We start from the raw sequence: 21773 nt of genomic DNA on the forward strand, positions 1-21773 counted from the left end.
TCAGCTCTAACTCCAACAAGTGAATCAACAGCTCCAACAACAAAGGCAGCATCAACAGCTCCAACAAGAGTTCAAACTCCAACAAATGCAGCATCAATATCTCCAACAACTTCTCTAACTCCAACAACTACTGAAGCATCAACAGCTCCAACAACAGTTCAAACTCCAACAAATGCAGCATCAACAGCTCCAACAACGTTTCTAACTACAAAAACAACTACAGCATCAACAGCTCCAACAACAGCTCTAACTCCAACAAGTGCAGCATCGTCTATTCCAACAAGAGAAGCTTCAACAACTCTGACAAGTGAAGCATCAACAGCTCCAACAACTGCACTAACTCCAACAACTGCAGCATCAGCAGCTCCAACAGCTCTAACTCCAAGAAGTGCTGAAATGGCAGCTCCAGCAAGTGAACCATCAACACCTCCAACAAAAGCTCAAACTCAAACAACTGCACCATCAACAGCTCCAACTGCAACATCGACAGCTACAACAATTCTAAAACCAACAAGTGAAGCATCAACATATCCAACAACAGCTCTAACTTCAACTGCAGCATTAACAGTTCCAGAAACGGCTCTAACTCCAACAACTGCAGCATCAACTGCTCCAACAACAGTTCTAACTCCAACAACTGTAGCATCAACAGCTCCAACAATGGCTCTAACTCCAACAACAACTGCAGCGTCAACAGCTCAAACTGCAACATCAACAGCTAAAACAACAGTTCTAACACCAAGAAGTGAAGCATCAACATCTCCAACAGCTCTAACTTCAACAACTACAGCATCAACAGCTCCAACTACAACTCTAACTCCAACATCTGCAGCATCAACAGCTCCAACAACTACTCTAACTCCAACAACTGAAGAATCAACATCTCCAACAACAGTTAAAATCCCAACAACAACTGCAGCATCAACAGCTCCAACAACAGCTCTAACTCCAACAACAAGTGAAGCATCAACATCTCTAACAATAGCTCTAACTCCAACAACAACTGTAGCATCAACAGCTAAAACAACGACTCAAACTCCAACAACTGCAACATCAACAGCTCAAACAACAGTTCTAACTCCAAGTGAAGCATCAAGAGCCCCAACAAGTGAAGCATCAACAGCTCCAACAACAATTGCATCATCAACAGCTCCAACAATGGCTCTAACTCCAACAACTGCAGCATCAACTGCTCCAACAACAGTTCTAACTCCAACAACTGTAGCATCAACAGCTCCAACAATGGCTCTAACTCCAACAACAACTGCAGCGTCAACAGCTCAAACTGCAACATCGACAGCTAAAACAACAGTTCTAACACCAAGAAGTGAAGCATCAACATCTCCAACAGCTCTAACTTCAACAACTACAGCATCAACAGCTCCAACTACATCTCTAACTCCAACATCTGCAGCATCAACAGCTCCAACAACTACTCTAACTCCAACAACTGCAGCATCAACAGCTCCAACAACAGCTCTAACTCCAACAACAAGTGAAGCATCAACATCTCTAACAATAGCTCTAACTCCAACAACAAGTGAAGCAACAACATCTCTAACAACAGTTCAAACTCCAACAACAACTGTAGCATCAACAGCTAAAACAACGACTCAAACTCCAACAACTGCAACATCAACAGCTCAAACAACAGTTCTAACTCCAAGTGAAGCATCAAGAGCCCCAACAAGTGAAGTATCAACAGCTCCAACAACAATTGCATCATCAACAGCTCCAACAATGGCTCTAACTCCAACAACTGCAGCATCAGAAGCCTCAAAAACAACTGAAGCATCAGCAGCTCCAACAACAACTGAAGCATCAACAGCTCCAACAACAACTGAAGCATCAGCAGCTCCAACAACAACTGAAGCATCAACAGCTCCAACAACAACTGAAGCATCAACAGCTCCAACAACTTCCCTAACTCCAACAACTAAAGCATCAACAGCTCCAACAACGTATCTAACTCCAAAAACTACAGCATCAAAATCTCCAACAGCGCAAACTCCAACAAATGCATCATCAACAGCTCTTACAACTTATCTAACTACAACAACTGAAGCATCAACAGCTCCAACAACAGTTCAAGCTCCAACAAATGCAGCATCAACAGCTCCAACAACAGTTCTGAGTCCAACAACAACTACAGCATCACCAGCTCCAACAACAATTGCATCATCAACAGCTCCAACAATGGCTCTAGCTCAAACAACTGCAGCATCAGAAGCCCCAACAACTGAAATATCAACAGCTCCAGCAACTTCTCTAACTCCAAAGAAAACAGCATCAACAGCTCCAACAACAGTACAAACTCCAACAAATGCATCATCAACAGCTCCAACAACTTCTCTAATTTCAACAACAACTGAAGCATCAACAGCTCCAACAACAGTTCGAACTCCAACAACTGTAGCATCAACAGCTCAAACAACGGCTCAAACTCCAAATACTGCAACAACAACAGCTCCAAGAACAGTTCTAACTCAAACAAGTGAAGCATCAATAGCCCCCACAAGTGAAGCATCAACAGCTCCAACAACAATTGCATCATCAACAGCTCCAACAATGGCTCTAACTCCAAAAACTGCAGTATCAGAAGCCCCAACAACAACTGAAGCATCAACAGCTCAAACAACAACTGAAGCATCAACAGCTCCAACAACAACTGAAGCATCAACAGCTCCAACAACTTCTCTAACTCCAACAACTAAAGCATCAACAGCTCCAACAACTTCTCTAACTCCAAAAACTACAGCATCAAAATCTCCAACAACAGCACAAACTCCAACAAATGCATCAACAGCTCTTACAACTTCTCTAACTACAACAACTGAAGCATCAACAGCTCCAAAAACAGTTCAAACTCCAACAAATGCAGCATCAACAGCTCCAACAACAGTTCGAACTCTAACAACTGTAGCATCAACAGCTCAAACAACGGCTCAAACTCCAAATACTGCAACAACAACAGCTCCAAGAACAGTTCTAACTCAAACAAGTGAAGCATCAATAGCCCCCACAAGTGAAGCATCAACAGCTCCAACAACAATTGCATCATCAACAGCTCCAACAATGGCTCTAACTCCAAAAACTGCAGTATCAGAAGCCCAAACAACAACTGAAGCATCAACAGCTCAAACAACAACTGAAGCATCAACAGCTCCAACAACAACTGAAGCATCAACAGCTCCAACAACTTCTCTAACTCCAACAACTAAAGCATCAACAGCTCCAACAACTTCTCTAACTCCAAAAACTACAGCATCAAAATCTCCAACAACAGCACAAACTCCAACAAATGCATCAACAGTTCTTACAACTTCTCTAACTACAACAACTGAAGCATCAACAGCTCCAACAACAGTTCAAGCTCCAACAAATGCAGCATCAACAGCTCCAAAAATAGTTCTAAGTCCAACAACAACTACAGCATCAACAGCTCCAACAATTGCATCATTGACTTCTGCAACAATGGCTCTATCTCCAACAACTGCAGCATCAGAAGCCCCAAAAACTGAAGCATCAACAACTCCAACAACAAGTGAAGCATCAAAATCAACAACAACAATTACATCATCAAAAGCTCCAACAACGGCTCTAACTTCAACTGCAGCATCAGCAGCCCCAACAACTGAAGCATCAACAGCTCCAAAAACTTCTCTAACTCCAACAACTGAAACATCAAAAGCTCCAACTGTTCAAACTTCAACAAATGCAGCATCAACAGCTCCAACAACAGCTCTAACTCCAACAACAACTGTAGTATCAACAGCTCCAACAACAATTGCATCATCAACAGCTCCAACAATGGCTCTAACTCCAACAACTGCAGCATCAGAAGCCCAAACAACAACTGAAGCATCAACAGCTCCAACAACAGTACAAACTCCAACAAATGCATCATCAACAGCTCCAACAACAGTTCTAACTCCAACAACAACTACAGCATCAACAGCTCCAACAACAGCTCAAAAAACGGCTCTAACTCCTACAACTGCAGCATTTGAAGCCTCAACAACTGAAGCTTCAACAGCTCCAACAACTGTTCAAACTCCAAAAAATGCAGCATCAACAGCTCCAACAACAGTTCTAACTCTAACAACAACTGTAGCATCAACAGCTCAAACAATGGCTAAAACTCCAACAACTACAGCATCAACAGCTCCAACAACAAATGAAGCATTTACAGCTTCAACAATTGCATCATTAAAAGCTCCAATAATGGCTCTAACTCCCACAACTGCAGCATCAGAAGCCCCTACAAAAACTGAAGCATCAACAGCTCCAACAACTTCTCTAACTCCAAAAACTACAGCATCAACAGCTCCAACAACAGTACAAACTCCAACAAATGCATCATCAACAGCTCCAACAACTTTTCTAACTGCAACAACTGAAACATCAACAGCACCAACAACAGTTCAAACTCAAACAAGTGCAACATCAAAAGCTCCAACAACAGTTCTAACTCCAAGTAAAGCATCAACAGCTCCAACAACAATTGCATCATCAACAGCTCCAACAACGGCTCTAACTCCAACAACTGAAGCATCAGAAGCCCCAACAACAACTGAAGCATCAACAGCTCCGACAACTTCTCTAACTAAAGCAACAACTACAGCATCAACAGCTCCAACAACAGTACAAACTCCAACAAATGCATCAACAGCTCCAACAACTTCTCTAACTCCAACAACAGCTGAGGCATCAACAGCTCCAACAACAGTTCAAACGCCAACAAATTCAGCATCAAAAACTGCAGCAACAGTTCTAACTCCAACAACAACTACAGCATCAACAGCTCCAACAACAGTTCAAACTCCAACAAATGCAGCATCAACAGCTCCAACAAAAGTTCTGAGTCCAACAACAACTACAGCATCAACAGCTCCAAAAACAATTGCATCATTGACTTCTGCAACAATGGCTCTATCTCCAACAACTGCAGCATCAGAAGCCCCAACAACAACTGAAGTATCAACAGCTCCAACAACTTCTCTAACTCCAACAACTACAGCATTAACAGCTCCAACAACAGTACAAACTCCAACAAATGCAGCATCAACAGCTCCAACAACTTCCCTAACTTCAACAACAACTGAAGCATCAAGAGCTCCAACAGTTCAAACTCCAACAAATGCCGCATCAACAGCTCCAACAACAGTTCTAACTGCAACAAATGAATCATCAACAGCTCCAACAACAATTGAAGCATCAACAGCTCCAACAACGGCTCTAACTCCAACAACTGCAGCATCAGAAGCCCCAAAAACTGAAGCATCTACAACTCCAACAAGTGAAGCATCAAAATCAACAACAACAATTGCATCATCAAAAGCTCCAACAACGGCTCTAACTCCAACTTCAGCATCAGAAGCCCCAACAACTGAAGCATCAACAGCTCGAAAAACTTCTCTAACTCCAACAACTGAAACATCAACAGCTCCAACAACTGTTCAAACTTCAACAAATGCAGCATCAACAGCTCCAACAACAGCTCTAACTCCAACAACAACTGTAGTATCAACATCTCCAACAACAATTGCATCATCAACAGCTCTAACAATGGCTCTAACTACAACAACTGCAGCATCAGAAGCCCAAACAACAACTGAAGCATCAAAAGCTCCAACAACTTCACTAACTTCAAAAACAACTACAGCATCAACAGCTCCAACAACAGTACAAACTCCAACAAATGCATCATCAACAGCTCCAACAACAGTTCTAACTCCAACAACAACTACAGCATCAACAGCTCCAACAACAGCTCCAACAATGGCTCTAACTCCAACAACTGCAGCATTTGAAGCCTCAAACACAACTGAAGCTTCAACAGCTCCAACAACTTTTCAAGCTCCAAAAAATGCAGCATCAACAGCTCCAACAACAGTTCTAACTCCAACAACAACTGTAGTATCAACAGCTCCAACAACAGCTCTAACTCCAACAACTACAGCATCAACAGCTCCAACAACAAATGAAGGATTTACAGCTCCAACAATTGCATCATTAAAAGCTCCAACAATAGCTCTAACTCCCACAACTGCAGCATCAGAAGCCCCAACAAAAACTGAAGCATCAACAGCTCCAACAACGTCTCTAACTCCAAAAACTACAGCATCAACAGCTCCAACAACAGTACAAACTCCAACAATTGCATCAACAGCTCCAACGACTTCTCTAACTGCAACAACAACTGAAGCATCAACAGCTCCAACAACAGTTCAAACTCAAACAAGTGCAACATCAAAAGCTCCAACAACAGTTCTAACTCCAACAAGTGAAGCAAAGACAGCTCCAACAACAATTGCATCATCAACAGCTCCAACAACGGCTCTAACTCCAACAACTTCAGCATCAGAAGCCCCAACAACAACTGAAGCATCAACAGCTCCGACAACTTCTCTAACTCCAACAACTTCAGCATCAGAAGCCCCAACAACAACTACAGCATCAACAGCTCCAACAACAGTACAAACTCCAACAAATGCATCATCAACAGCTCCAACAACTTTTCTAACTCCAACAACAACTGAGGCATCAACAGCTCCAACAACAGTTCAAACGCCAACAAATTCAGCATCAAAAACTGCAGCAAGAGTTCTAACTCCAACAACAACTACAGCATCAACAGCTCCAACAACAGTTCAAGCTCCAACAAATGCAGCATCAACAGCTCCAACAACAGTTCTGAGTCCAACAACAACTACAGCATCAACACCTCCAACAACAATTGCATCATTGACTTCTTCAACAATGGCTCTATCTCCAACAACTGCAGCATCAGAAGCCCCAACAACAACTGAAGTATCAACAGCTCCAACAACTTCTCTAGCTGCAACAACAACTGAAGCATCAACAGCTCCAACAACAGTTCAAACTCAAACAAGTGCAACATCAAAAGCTCCAACAACAGTTCTAACTCCAACAAGTGAAGCATCAACAGCTCCAACAAGAAGTGAAGCATCGACAGCTCAAACAACAATTGCATCATCAACAGCTCCAACAACGGCTCTAACTCCAACAACTGCAGCATCAGAAACCCCAACAACAACTGAAGCATCAACAGCTCAAACAACTTCTCTAACTCCAAAAACTACAGCATCAACAGCTCCAACAACAGTACAAACTCCAAAAAATGCAGCATCAACAGCTCCAACAACAGTTCAAACTCCAACAACAACTGTAGTATCAACAGCTCCAACAACAGCTCTAACTCCAACAACTACAGCATCAACAGCTCCAACAACAAATGAAGCATTTACAGCTTCAACAATTGCATCATTAAAAGCTCCAATAATGGCTCTAACTCCCACAACTGCAGCATCAGAAGCCCCTACAAAAACTGAAGCATCAACAGCTCCAACAACTTCTCTAACTCCAAAAACTACAGCATCAACAGCTCCAACAACAGTACAAACTCCAACAAATGCATCATCAACAGCTCCAACAACTTCTCTAACTCCTACAACAACTGAAGCATCAACAGCTCCAACAACAGTTCAAACGCCAAGAAATTCAGCATCAACAACTGCTGCAACAGTTCTAAATCCAACAACAACTATAGTATTAACAGCTCAAACAACAATTGCATCATTAACAGCTCCAACAACGGCTCTAACTCCAACAACTGCAGCATCAAAAGCCCCAACAACAACTGAAGCATCAACAGCTCCAACAACAGTACAAACTCCAACAAATGCAGCATCAAGAGCTCCAACAACTTCCCTAACTTCAACAACATCTGAAGCATCAAAAGCTCCAACAGTTCAAACTCCAACAAATGCAGCATCAACAGCTCCAACAACAGTTCGAACTCCAACAAATGAAGCATCAACAGCTCCAGCAACAATTGAAGCATCAACAACTCCAACAACAATTGCATCATCAACAGCTCCAACAATGGGTCTAACTCCAACAACTGCAGCATCAGAAGCCCCAAAAACTGAAGCATCAACAAATCCAACAACAAGTGAAGCATCAAAATCAACAACAATTACATCATCAAAACCTCCAACAACGGCTCTAACTCCAACTGCAGCATCAGAAGCCCCAACAACTGAAGCATCAACAGCTCGAAAAACTTCTCTAACTCCAACAACTGAAACATCAACAGCTCCAACAACTGTTCAAACTTCAACAAATGCAGCATCAACAGCTCCAACAACAGCTCTAACTCCAACAACAACTGTAGTATCAACATCTCCAACAACAATTGCATCATCAACAGCTCTAACAATGGCTCTAACTACAACAACTGCAGCATCAGAAGCCCAAACAACAACTGAAGCATCAAAAGCTCCAACAACTTCACTAACTTCAAAAACAACTACAGCATCAACAGCTCCAACAACAGTACAAACTCCAACAAATGCATCATCAACAGCTCCAACAACAGTTCTAACTCCAACAACAACTACAGCATCAACAGCTCCAACAACAGCTCCAACAATGGCTCTAACTCCAACAACTGCAGCATTTGAAGCCTCAAACACAACTGAAGCTTCAACAGCTCCAACAACTTTTCAAGCTCCAAAAAATGCAGCATCAACAGCTCCAACAACAGTTCTAACTCCAACAACAACTGTAGTATCAACAGCTCCAACAACAGCTCTAACTCCAACAACTACAGCATCAACAGCTCCAACAACAAATGAAGGATTTACAGCTCCAACAATTGCATCATTAAAAGCTCCAACAATAGCTCTAACTCCCACAACTGCAGCATCAGAAGCCCCAACAAAAACTGAAGCATCAACAGCTCCAACAACGTCTCTAACTCCAAAAACTACAGCATCAACAGCTCCAACAACAGTACAAACTCCAACAATTGCATCAACAGCTCCAACGACTTCTCTAACTGCAACAACAACTGAAGCATCAACAGCTCCAACAACAGTTCAAACTCAAACAAGTGCAACATCAAAAGCTCCAACAACAGTTCTAACTCCAACAAGTGAAGCATCGACAGCTCCAACAACAATTGCATCATCAACAGCTCCAACAACGGCTCTAACTCCAACAACTTCAGCATCAGAAGCCCCAACAACAACTGAAGCATCAACAGCTCCGACAACTTCTCTAACTCCAACAACTTCAGCATCAGAAGCCCCAACAACAACTACAGCATCAACAGCTCCAACAACAGTACAAACTCCAACAAATGCATCATCAACAGCTCCAACAACATTTCTAACTCCAACAACAACTGAGGCATCAACAGCTCCAACAACAGTTCAAACGCCAACAAATTCAGCATCAAAAACTGCAGCAAGAGTTCTAACTCCAACAACAACTACAGCATCAACAGCTCCAACAACAGTTCAAGCTCCAACAAATGCAGCATCAACAGCTCCAACAACAGTTCTGAGTCCAACAACAACTACAGCATCAACACCTCCAACAACAATTGCATCATTGACTTCTTCAATAATGGCTCTATCTCCAACAACTGCAGCATCAGAAGCCCCAACAACAACTGAAGTATCAACAGCTCCAACAACTTCTCTAACTGCAACAACAACTGAAGCATCAACAGCTCCAACAACAGTTCAAACTCAAACAAGTGCAACATCAAAAGCTCCAACAACAGTTCTAACTCCAACAAGTGAAGCATCAACAGCTCCAACAAGAAGTGAAGCATCGACAGCTCAAACAACAATTGCATCATCAACAGCTCCAACAACGGCTCTAACTCCAACAACTGCAGCATCAGAAGCCCCAACAACAACTGAAGCATCAACAGCTCAAACAACTTCTCTAACTCCAAAAACTACAGCATCAACAGCTCCAACAACAGTACAAACTCCAAAAAATGCAGCATCAACAGCTCCAACAACAGTTCAAACTCCAACAACAACTGTAGTATCAACAGCTCCAACAACAGCTCTAACTCCAACAACTACGGCATCAACAGCTCCAACAACAAATGAAGCATTTACAGCTCCAACAATTGCATCATTAAAAGCTCCAATAATGGCTCTAACTCCCACAACTGCAGCATCAGAAGCCCCTACAAAAACTGAAGCATCAACAGCTCCAACAACTTCTCTAACTCCAAAAACTACAGCATCAACAGCTCCAACAACAGTACAAACTCCAACAAATGCATCATCAACAGCTCCAACAACTTCTCTAACTCCTACAACAACTGAAGCATCAACAGCTCCAACAACAGTTCAAACGCCAAGAAATTCAGCATCAACAACTGCTGCAACAGTTCTAAATCCAACAACAACTATAGTATTAACAGCTCAAACAACAATTGCATCATTAACAGCTCCAACAACGGCTCTAACTCCAACAACTGCAGCATCAAAAGCCCCAACAACAACTGAAGCATCAACAGCTCCAACAACAGTACAAACTCCAACAAATGCAGCATCAAGAGCTCCAACAACTTCCCTAACTTCAACAACATCTGAAGCATCAAAAGCTCCAACAGTTCAAACTCCAACAAATGCAGCATCAACAGCTCCAACAACAGTTCGAACTCCAACAAATGAAGCATCAACAGCTCCAACAACAATTGAAGCATCAACAACTCCAACAACAATTGCATCATCAACAGCTCCAACAACGGGTCTAACTCCAACAACTGCAGCATCAGAAGCCCCAAAAACTGAAGCATCAACAAATCCAACAACAAGTGAAGCATCAAAATCAACAACAATTACATCATCAAAACCTCCAACAACGGCTCTAACTCCAACTGCAGCATCAGAAGCCCCAACAACTGAAGCATCAACAGCTCGAAAAACTTCTCTAACTCCAAAAACTACAGCATCAACAGCTCCAACAACAGTACAAACTTCAACAAATGCAGCATCAACAGCTCCAACAACAGCTCTAACTCCAACAACAACTGTAGTATCAACAGCTCCAACAACAATTGCATCATCAACAGCTCCAACAATGGCTCTAAGTCCAACAACTGCAGCATTTGAAGCCTCAACAACAACTGAAGCTTCAACAGCTCCAACAACTGTTCAAGCTCCAAAAAATGCAGCATCAACAGCTCCAACAACAGTTTTAACTCCAACAACAACTGTAGTATCAACAGCTCCAACAACAGCTCTAACTCCAACAACTACAGCATCAACAGCTCCAACAACAAATGAAGCATTTACAGCTCCAACAATTGCATCATTAAAAGCTCCAACAATGGCTCTAACTCCCACAATTGCAGCATCAGAAGCCCCAACAAAAACTGAAGCATCAACAGCTCCAACAACTTCTCTAACCCCAAAAACTACAGCATCAACAGCTCCAACAACAGTACAAACTCCAACAAATGCATCATCAACAGCTCCAACAACTTCTCTAACTGCAACAACAACTGAAGCATCAACAGCTCCAACAACAGTTCAAACTCAAACAAGTGCAACATCAAAAGCTCCAACAACAGTTCTAACTCCAAGTGAAGCATCAACAGCTCCAACAACAAGTGAAGCATCGACAGCTCCAACAACAATTGCATCATCAACAGCTCCAACAACAGCTCTAACTCCAACAACTGCAGCATCAGAAGCCCAAACAACAACTGAAGCATCAACAGCTCCAACAACAGTACAAACTCCAACAAATGCATCATCAACAGCTCCAACAACTTCTCTAACTCCAAAAACTGAAACATCAACAGCTCCAACAACAGTTCAAACGCCAAAAAATTCAGCATCAACAACTGCAGCAACAGTTCTAACTCCAACATCAACTACAGCATCAACAGCTCAAACAACAATTGCATCATTAAAAGCTCCAACAACAGCTCTAACTCCAACAACTGCAGCATCAAAAGCCCCAACAACAACTGAAGTATCAACAACTCCAACAACTGTTCAAACTCCAACAAATGCATCAACAGCTCCAACAACAGTTCTAACTCCAACAACTACAGCATCAACAGCTCAAACAACAATTGAATCATCAACAGCTCCAACAACGGCTCTAACTCCAACAACTGCAGCATCAGAAGCCCCAACAACAACTGAAGCATCAACAGCTCCAACAACTTCTCTAACTCCAAAAACTACAGCATCAACAGCTCCAACAACAGTACAAACTCCAACAAATGCATCATCAACAGCTCCAACAACTTCTCTAACTCCTACAACAACTGAAGCATCAAAAGCTCCAACAACAGGTCAAACGCCAAGAAATTCAGCATCAACAACTGCTGCAACAGTTCTAAATCCAACAACAACTATAGTATTAACAGCTCAAACAACAATTGCATCATTAACAGCTCCAACAACGGCTCTAACTCCAACAACTGCAGCATCAAAAGCCCCAACAACAACTGAAGCATCAACAGCTCCAACAACTGTTCAAACTCCAACAAATGCATCATCAAAAGCTCCAACAACAGTTCTAACTCCAACAACAACTACAGGATCAACAGCTCAAACAACAATTGAATCATCAACAGCTCCAACAACGGCTCTAACTCCAACAACTGCAGCATCAGAAGCCCCAACAACAACTGAAGCATCAAGCGCTCCAACAACTGTTAAAACTCCAACAAATGCAGCATCAACAGCTCCAACAACAGTTCTAACTCCAACAACAACTACAGCATTAACAGCTCCAACAAATGCTCTAACTCCAACAACTGTAGTATCAACAGCTCCAACAACGGCTCTAACTCAAACAACTGCAACATCGACAGCTCCAACAACAGTTCTAACTCCAACAGGTGAAGCATCAACAGCTCCGACAACAACTGCATCATCAACAGCTCCAACAACGACTCTAACTCCAACAACTGCAGCATCAGAAGCCCAAACAACTGAAGCATCAACAGCTCCAACATCTTCTCTAATTCCAACAACTACAGCATCAACAGCTCCAAAAGCAGTACAAACTCCAACAAATGCATCATCAACAGCTCCAACAAATTCTCTAACTCCAAAAATAATTGAAGCATCAACAGCTCCAACAACAGTTAGAACTCCAACAAATACAGCATCAACAGCTCCAACAACAGTTCTAACTCCAACAAGTGAAGCATCAACAGCTCCAACAATTGCAGCATCAGAAGCCCCAACAACAAATGAAGCATTAACAGCTCCAACAACAGTTCAAACTCCAACAAATGCAAAATCTACAGCTCCAACAAAAGTTCGAACTCCAACAACAACTGTAGCATCAACAGATCAAACAACGGCTCAAACTCCAACAACTGCAACATCAAAAGCTCCAACAACAGTTCTAACTCCAACAAGTGAAGCATCAACAGCCCCAACAAGTGAACCATCAACAGCTCCAACAACAATTGCATCATCAACAGCTCCAACAATGGCTCTAACTCCAACAACTGCAGCATCAGAAGCTCCAACAAAAACTGAAGCATCAACAGCTCCAACAACAACTGAAGCATCAAAGGTTCCAACAACAACTGAAGCATCAACAGCTCCAACAACTTCTCTAACTCCAACAACAACTGAAGTATCAACAGCTCCAACAACTTCTCTAACTCCAGCAACAACTACAGCATCAACAGCTTCAACAACAGTACAAACTCCAACAAATGCAGCATCAACAGCTCCAACAACAGCTCTAACTCCAACAACTGTAGTATCAACAGCTCCAACAACAATTGCATCATCAACAGCTCCAACAATGGCTCTAACTCCAACAACTGCAGCATCAGAAGCCCAAACAACAACTGAAGCATCAAAAGCTCCAACAACTTCTCTAACTTCAAAAACAACTGCAGCATCAACAGCTCCAACAACAGTACAAACTCCAACAAATGCATCATCAACAGCTCCAACAACAGTTCTAACTCGAACAACAACTACAGCATCAACAGCTCCAACAACAGCTCCAACAACTGCAGCATTTGAAGCCTCAACAACAACTGAAGCTTCAACAGCTCCAACAACTGTTCAAACTCCAAAAAATGCAGCATCAACAGCTCCAACAACAGTTCTAACTCCAACAACAACTGTAGCATTAACAGCTCAAACAACGGCTCAAACTTCAACAACTGCAACATCAACAGCTCCAACAACAGTTCTAACTCCAACAAGTGAAGCAACAACAGCCCCAACAAGTGAAGCATCAATAGCTCCAACAACTGCAGCATCAGAAGCCCCAACAACTGAAGCATCAACAGCTCCAACAACAACTGAAGCATCAACAGCTCCAACAACTGGAGCATCAACAGCTCCAACAACAACTGAAGCATCAACAGCTCCAACAACTTCTCTAACTCCAACAACTAAAGCATCAACAGCTCCAACAACTTCTCTAACTCCAACAACATCTGAAGCATCAACAGCTCCAACAACTTCTCTAACTCCAACAACAACTGAAGCATCAACAGCTCCAACAACTTCTCTAACTCCAAAAACTACAGCATCAAAATCTCCAACAACAGCACAAACTCCAACAAATGCATCAACTGCTCTTACAACTTCTCTAACTACAACAACTGAAGCATCAACAGCTCCAACAACAGTTCAAGCTCCAACAAATGCAGCATCAACAGCTCCAACAACAGTTCTGAGTCCAACAACAACTACAGCATCAACAGCTCCAACAACAATTGCATCAGTGACTTCTGCAACAATGGCTCTATCTCCAACAACTGCAGCATCAGAAGCCCCAACAACAACTGAAGTATCAACAGCTCCAACAACTTCTCTAACTGCAACAACAACTGAAGCATCAACAGCTCCAACAACAGTTCAAACTCAAACAAGTGCAACATCAAAAGCTCCAACAACGGCTCTAACTCCAACAACTGCAGCATCAGAAGCCCCAACAACAACTGAAGCATCAACAGCTCAAACAACTTCTCTAACTCCAAAAACTACAGCATCAACAACTCCAACAACAGTACAAACTCCAAAAAATGCAGCATCAACAGCTCCAACAACAGTTCAAACTCCAACAACAACTGTAGTATCAACAGCTCCAACAACAGCTCTAACTCCAACAACTACAGCATCAACAGCTCCAACAACAAATGAAGCATTTACAGCTCCAACAATTGCATCATTAAAAGCTCCAATAATGGCTCTAACTCCCACAACTGCAGCATCAGAAGCCCCTACAAAAACTGAAGCATCAACAGCTCCAACAACTTCTCTAACTCCAAAAACTACAGCATCAACAGCTCCAACAACAGTACAAACTCCAACAAATGCATCATCAACAGCTCCAACAACTTCTCTAACTCCTACAACAACTGAAGCATCAACAGCTCCAACAACAGTTAAAACGCCAAGAAATTCAGCATCAACAACTGCTGCAACAGTTCTAAATCCAACAACAACTATAGTATTAACAGCTCAAACAACAATTGCATCATTAACAGCTCCAACAACGGCTCTAACTCCAACAACTGCAGCATCAAAAGCCCCAACAACAACTGAAGCATCAACAGCTCCAACAACTGTTCAAACTCTAACAAATGCATCATCAAAAGCTCCAACAACAGTTCTAACTCCAACAACAACTACAGGATCAACAGCTCAAACAACAATTGAATCATCAACAGCTCCAACAACGGCTCTAACTCCAACAACTGCAGCATCAGAAGCCCCAACAACAACTGAAGCATCAACAGCTCCAACAACTGTTAAAACTCCAACAAATGCAGCATCAAAAGCTCCAACAACAGTTCTAACTCCAACAACAACTACAGCATTAACAGCTCCAACAAAAGCTCTAACTCCAACAACTGTAGTATCAACAGCTCCAACAACGGCTCTAACTCAAACAACTGCAACATCGACAGCTCCAACAACAGTTCTAACTCCAACAGGTGAAGCATCAACAGCTCCAACAACAACTGCATCATCAACAGCTCCAACAATGACTCTAACTCCAACAACTGCAGCATCAGAAGCCCAAACGACTGAAGCATCAACAGCTCCAACATCTTCTCTAATTCCAACAACTACAGCATCAACAGCTCCAACAGCAGTACAAACTCCAATAAATGCATCATCAACAGCTCCAACAACTTCTCTAACTCCAAAAATAATTGAAGCATCAACAGCTCCAACAACAGTTAGAACTCCAACAAATACAGCATCAACAGCTCCAACAACAGTTCTAACTCCAACAAGTGAAGCATCAACAGCTCCAACAATTGCAGCATCAGAAGCCCCAACAACAATTGAAGCATCAACAGCTCAAACAACTTTTCTAACTCCAACAACAACAAATGAAGCATTAACAGCTCCAACAACAGTTCAAACTCCAACAAATGCAAAATCTACAGCTCCAACAAAAGTTCGAACTCCAACAACAACTGTAGCATCAACAGATCAAACAACGGCTCAAACTCCAACAACTGCAACATCAAAAGCTCCAACAACAGTTCTAACTCCAACAAGTGAAGCATCAACAGCCCCAACAAGTGAACCATCAACAGCTCCAACAACAATTGCATCATCAACAGCTCCAACAATGGCTCTAACTCCAACAACTGCAGCATCAGAAGCTCCAACAAAAACTGAAGCATCAACAGCTCCAACAACAACTGAAGCATCAAAGGCTCCAACAACAACTGAAGCATCAACAGCTCCAACAACTTCTCTAACTCCAACAACAGCTGAAGTATCAACAGCTCCAACAACTTCTCTAACTCCAGCAACAACTACAGCATCAACAGCTTCAACAACAGTACAAACTCCAACAAATGCAGCATCAACAGCTCCAACAACAGCTCTAACTCCAACAACTACAGCATCAACAGCTCTAACAACAAATGAAGCATTTACAGCTCCAACAATTGCATCATTAAAAGCTCCAATAATGGCTCTAACTCCCACAACTGCAGAATCAGAAGCCCCAACAAAAACTGAAGCATCAACAGCTCCAACAACAGTACAAACTCCAACAAATGCATCAACAGCTCCAACAACTTCTCTAACTGCAACATCAGCTGAAGCATCAACAGCTCCAACAACAGTTCAAACTCAAACAAGTGCAACATCAAAAGCTCCAACAACAGTTCTAACTCCAACAAGTGAAGCATCAACAGCTCCAACAACAATTGCATCATCAACAGCTCCAACAACGGCTCTAACTCAAACAACTGCAGCATCAGAAGCCCAAACAACAACTGAAGCATCAACAGCTCCAACAACGTCTCTAACTCCAACAACAACTACAGCATCAACAGCTCCAACAACAGTACAAACTCCAAAAAATGCAGCATCAACAGCTCCAACAACTTCTCTAACTCCAACAACAACTGAAGCATCAACAGCTCCAACCACAGTTCAAACGCCAACAAATTCAGCATCAACAACTGCAGCAACAGTTCAAACTCCAACAATAACTACAGCATCAACAGCTCCAACAACAATTGCATCATTAACAGCTCCAACAACGGCTCTAACTCCAACAACTGCAGCATCAAAAGCCCCAACAACAACTGAAGCTTCAACAGCTCCAACAACTGTTCAAACTCCAAAAAATGCAGCATCAACAGCTCCAACAACAGTTCTAACTCCAACAACAACTGTAGCATTAACAGCTCAAACAACGGCTCAAACTTCAACAACTGCAACATCAACAGCTCCAACAACAGTTCTAACTCCAACAAGTGAAGCAACAACAGCCCCAACAAGTGAAGCATCAACAGCTCCAACAACTGCAGCATCAGAAGCCCCAACAACTGAAGCATCAACAGCTCCAACAACAACTGAAGCATCAACAGCTCCAACAACTGGAGCATCAACAGCTCCAACAACAACTGAAGCATCAACAGCTCCAACAACTTCTCTAACTCCAACAACTAAAGCATTAAAAGCTCCAACAACTTCTCTAACTCCAACAACAACTGAAGCATCAACAGCTCCAACAACTTCTATAACTCCAACGACAACTGAAGCATCAACAGCTCCAACAACTTCTCTAACTCCAAAAACTACAGCATCAAAATCTCCAACAACAGCACAAACTCCAACAAATGCATTAGCAGCTCCAACAACTTCTCTAACTCCAAAAACTACAGCATCAACAGCTCCAACAACAGTTCAAGCTCCAACAAATGCAGCATCAACAGCTCCAACAACAGTTCTGAGTCCAACAACAGCTACAGCATCAACAGCTCCAACAACAATTGCATCAGTGACTTCTGCAACAATGGCTCTATCTCCAACAGCTGCAGCATCAGAAGCCCCAACAACAACTGAAGTATCAACAGCTCCAACAACTTCTCTAACTCCAAAAACTACAGCATTACCAGCTCCAATAACAGTAAAATCTGCAACAAATGCAGCATCAACAGCTCCAAAAACTTCCCTAACTTCAACAACTGAAGCATCAAAAGCTCCAACAGTTCAAACTCCAACAAATGAAGCATCAACAGCTCCAACAACAATTGAAGCATCAACAACAGCTCCAACAACGGGTCTAACTCCGACAACTGCAGCATCAGAAGCCCCAAAAACTGAAGCATCAACAACTCCAACAACAAGTGAAGCATCAAAATCAACAACAACAATTTCATCATCAAAAGCTCCAACAACGGCTCTAACTCCAACTGCAGCATCAGAAGCCCCAACAACTGAAGCATCAACAGCTCCAAAAACTTCTCTAACTCCAACAACTGAAACATCAACAGCTCCAACAACTGTTCAAACTTCAACAAATGCAGCATCAACAGCTCCAACAACAGCTCTAACTCCAACTGTAGTATCAACAGCTCCAACAACAATTGCATCATCAACAGCTCCAACAATGGCTCTAACTCCAACAACTGCAGCATCAGAAGCTCCAACAAAAACTGAAGCATCAACAGCTCCAACAACAACTGAAGCATCAAAGGCTCCAACAACAACTGAAGCATCAACAGCTCCAACAACTTCTCTAACTCCAACAACATCTGAAGTATCAACAGCTCCAACAACTTCTCTAACTCCAGCAACAACTACAGCATCAACAGCTTCAACAACAGTACAAACTCCAACAAATGCAGCATCAACAGCTCCAACAACAGCTCTAACTCCAACAACAACTGTAGTATCAACAGCTCCAACAACAATTGCATCATCAACAGCTCCAACAATGGCTCTAACTCCAACAACTGCAGCATCAGAAGCCCAAACAACAACTGAAGCATCAAAAGCTCCAACAACTTCTCTAACTTCAAAAACATCTGCAGCATCAACAGCTCCAACAACAGTACAAACTCCAACAAATGCATCATCAACAGCTCCAACAACAGTTCTAACTCGAACAACAACTACAGCATCAACAGCTCCAACAACAGCTCCAACAACGGCTCTAACTCCAACAACTGCAGCATTTGAAGCCTCAACAACTGAAGCTTCAACAGCTCCAACAACTGTTCAAACTCCAAAAAATGCAGCATCAACAGCTCCAACAACAGTTCTAACTCCAACAACAACTGTAGCATCAACAGCTCAAACAATGGCTCAAACTTCAACAACTGCAACATCAACAGCTCCAACAACAGTTCTAACACCAACAAGTGAAGCAACAACAGCCCCAACAAGTGAAGCATCAACAGCTCCAACAACTGCAGCATCAGAAGCCCCAACAACAACTGAAGCATCAACAGCTCCAACAACAACTGAAGCATCAACAGCTCCAACAACTGGAGCATCAACAGCTCCAACAACAACTGAAGCATCAACAGCTCCAACAACTTCTCTAACTCCAACAACAACTAAAGCATCAACAGCTCCAACAACTTCTCTAACTCCAACAACAACTGAAGCATCAACAGCTCCAACAACTTCTCTAACTCCAACAACATCTAAAGCATCAACAGCTCCAACAACTTCTCTAACTCCAAAAACTACAGCATCAAAATCTCCAACAACAGCACAAACTCCAACAAATGCATCAACAGCTCCAACAACTTCTCTAACTCCAAAAACTACAGCATCAACAGCTCCAACAACAGTTCAAGCTCCAACAAATGCAGCATCAACAGCTCCAACAACAGTTCTGAGTCCAATAACAACTACAGCATCAACAGCTCCAACAACAATTGCATCAGTGACTTCTGCAACAATGGCTCTATCTCCAACAGCTGCAGCATCAGAAGCCCCAACAACAACTGAAGTATCAACAGCTCCAACAACTTCTCTAACTCCAAAAACTACAGCATTAACAGCTCCAATAACAGTAAAATCTGCAACAAATGCAGCATCAACAGCTCCAACAACTTCCCTAACTTCAACAACTGAAGCATCAAAAGCTCCAACAGTTCAAACTCCAACAAATGAAGCATCAACAGCTCCAACAACAATTGAAGCATCAACAACAGCTACAACAACGGGTCTAACTCCGACAACTGCAGCATCAGAAGCCCCAAAAACTGAAGCATCGACAACTCCAACAAGTGAAGCATCAAAATCAACAACAACAATTTCATCATCAAAAGCTCCAACAACGGCTCTAACTCCAACTGCAGCATCAGAAGCCCCAACAACTGAAGCATCAACAGCTCCAAAAACTTCTCTAACTCCAACAACTGAAACATCAACAGCTCCAACAACTGTTCAAACTTCAACAAATGCAGCATCAACAGCTCCAACAACAGCTCTAACTCCAACAACTGTAGTATCAACAGCTCCAACAACAATTGCATCATCAACAGCTCCAACAATGGCTCTAACTCCAACAACTGCAGCATCAGAAGCTCCAACAAAAACTGAAGCATCAACAGCTCCAACAACAACTGAAGCATCAAAGGCTCCAACAACAACTGAAGCATCAACATCTCCAACAACTTCTCTAACTCCAACAACAACTGAAGTATCAAAAGCTCCAACAACTTCTCTAACTCCAGCAACAACTACAGCATCAACAGCTTCAACAACAGTACAAACTCCAACAAATGCAGCATCAACAGCTCCAACAACAGCTCTAACTCCAACAACAACTGTAGTATCAACAGCTCCAACAACAATTGCATCATCAACAGCTCCAACAATGGCTCTAACTCCAACAACTGCAGCATCAGAAGCCCAAACAACAACTGAAGCATCAAAAGCTCCAACAACTTCTCTAACTTCAAAAACATCTGCAGCATCAACAGCTCCAACAACAGTACAAACTCCAACAAATGCATCATCAACAGCTCCAACAACAGTTCTAACTCCAACAACAACTACAGCATCAACAGCTCCAACAACAGCTCCAACAACGGCTCTAACTCCAACAACTGCAGCATTTGAAGCCTCAACAAATGAAGCTTCAACAGCTCCAACAACTGTTCAAACTCCAAAAAATGCAGCATCAACAGCTCCAACAACAGTTCTAACTCCAACAACAACTGTAGCATCAACAGCTCAAACAACGGCTCAAACTTCAACAACTGCAACATCAACAGCTCCAACAACAGTTCTAACTCCAACAAGTGAAGCAACAACAGCCCCAACAAGTGAAGCATCAACAGCTCCAACAACTGCAGCATCAGAAGCCCCAACAACAACTGAAGCATCAACAGCTCCAACAACAACTGAAGCATCAACAGCTCCAACAACTGGAGCATCAACAGCTCCAACAACAACTGAAGCATCAACAGCTCCAACAACTTCTCTAACTCCAACAACAACTAAAGCAACAACAACTCCAACAACTTCTCTAACTCCAACAACAACTGAAGCATCAACAGCTCCAACAACTTCTCTAACTCCAACAACAACTGAAGCATCAACAGCTCCAACAACTTCTCTAACTCCAAAAACTACAGCATCAAAATCTCCAACAACAGCACAAACTCCAACAAATGCATCAACTGCTCTTACAACTTCTCTAACTAC

At 42.4% G+C, this 21773-nt stretch overlaps 1 protein-coding gene across 1 annotated transcript; it reads left to right on the top strand.

Moving 5' to 3' along the window:
* The first annotated feature begins 396 nt into the window (after window positions 1–396).
* Window positions 397–20095, top strand: LOC149438074 (uncharacterized). Its single transcript, XM_089660293.1, has 26 exons — window positions 397–514; window positions 3164–3544; window positions 4718–4824; window positions 5115–5166; window positions 5447–5571; window positions 6056–6101; window positions 6554–6700; window positions 7934–8079; window positions 9013–9162; window positions 9230–9282; window positions 9378–9699; window positions 10007–10041; window positions 10197–10365; window positions 11056–11149; window positions 11648–12000; window positions 12149–12155; window positions 12251–12700; window positions 13487–13569; window positions 14215–14265; window positions 14369–14388; window positions 14520–14654; window positions 15617–15781; window positions 17873–18102; window positions 18599–19086; window positions 19417–19473; window positions 20036–20095. The coding sequence occupies exons 1-26, from the start codon at window positions 397–399 to the stop codon at window positions 20093–20095; spliced, it is 4044 nt and encodes a 1347-aa protein (XP_089516419.1).
* The last annotated feature ends 1678 nt before the right edge of the window (window positions 20096–21773 follow it).

This window comes from Staurois parvus, unplaced genomic scaffold (genome assembly GCF_062004578.1).
Source record: "Staurois parvus isolate SC_StPar_1 unplaced genomic scaffold, SC_StPar_1.0 ptg001221l, whole genome shotgun sequence".
Taxonomy (NCBI): Eukaryota; Metazoa; Chordata; class Amphibia; order Anura; family Ranidae; genus Staurois; species Staurois parvus.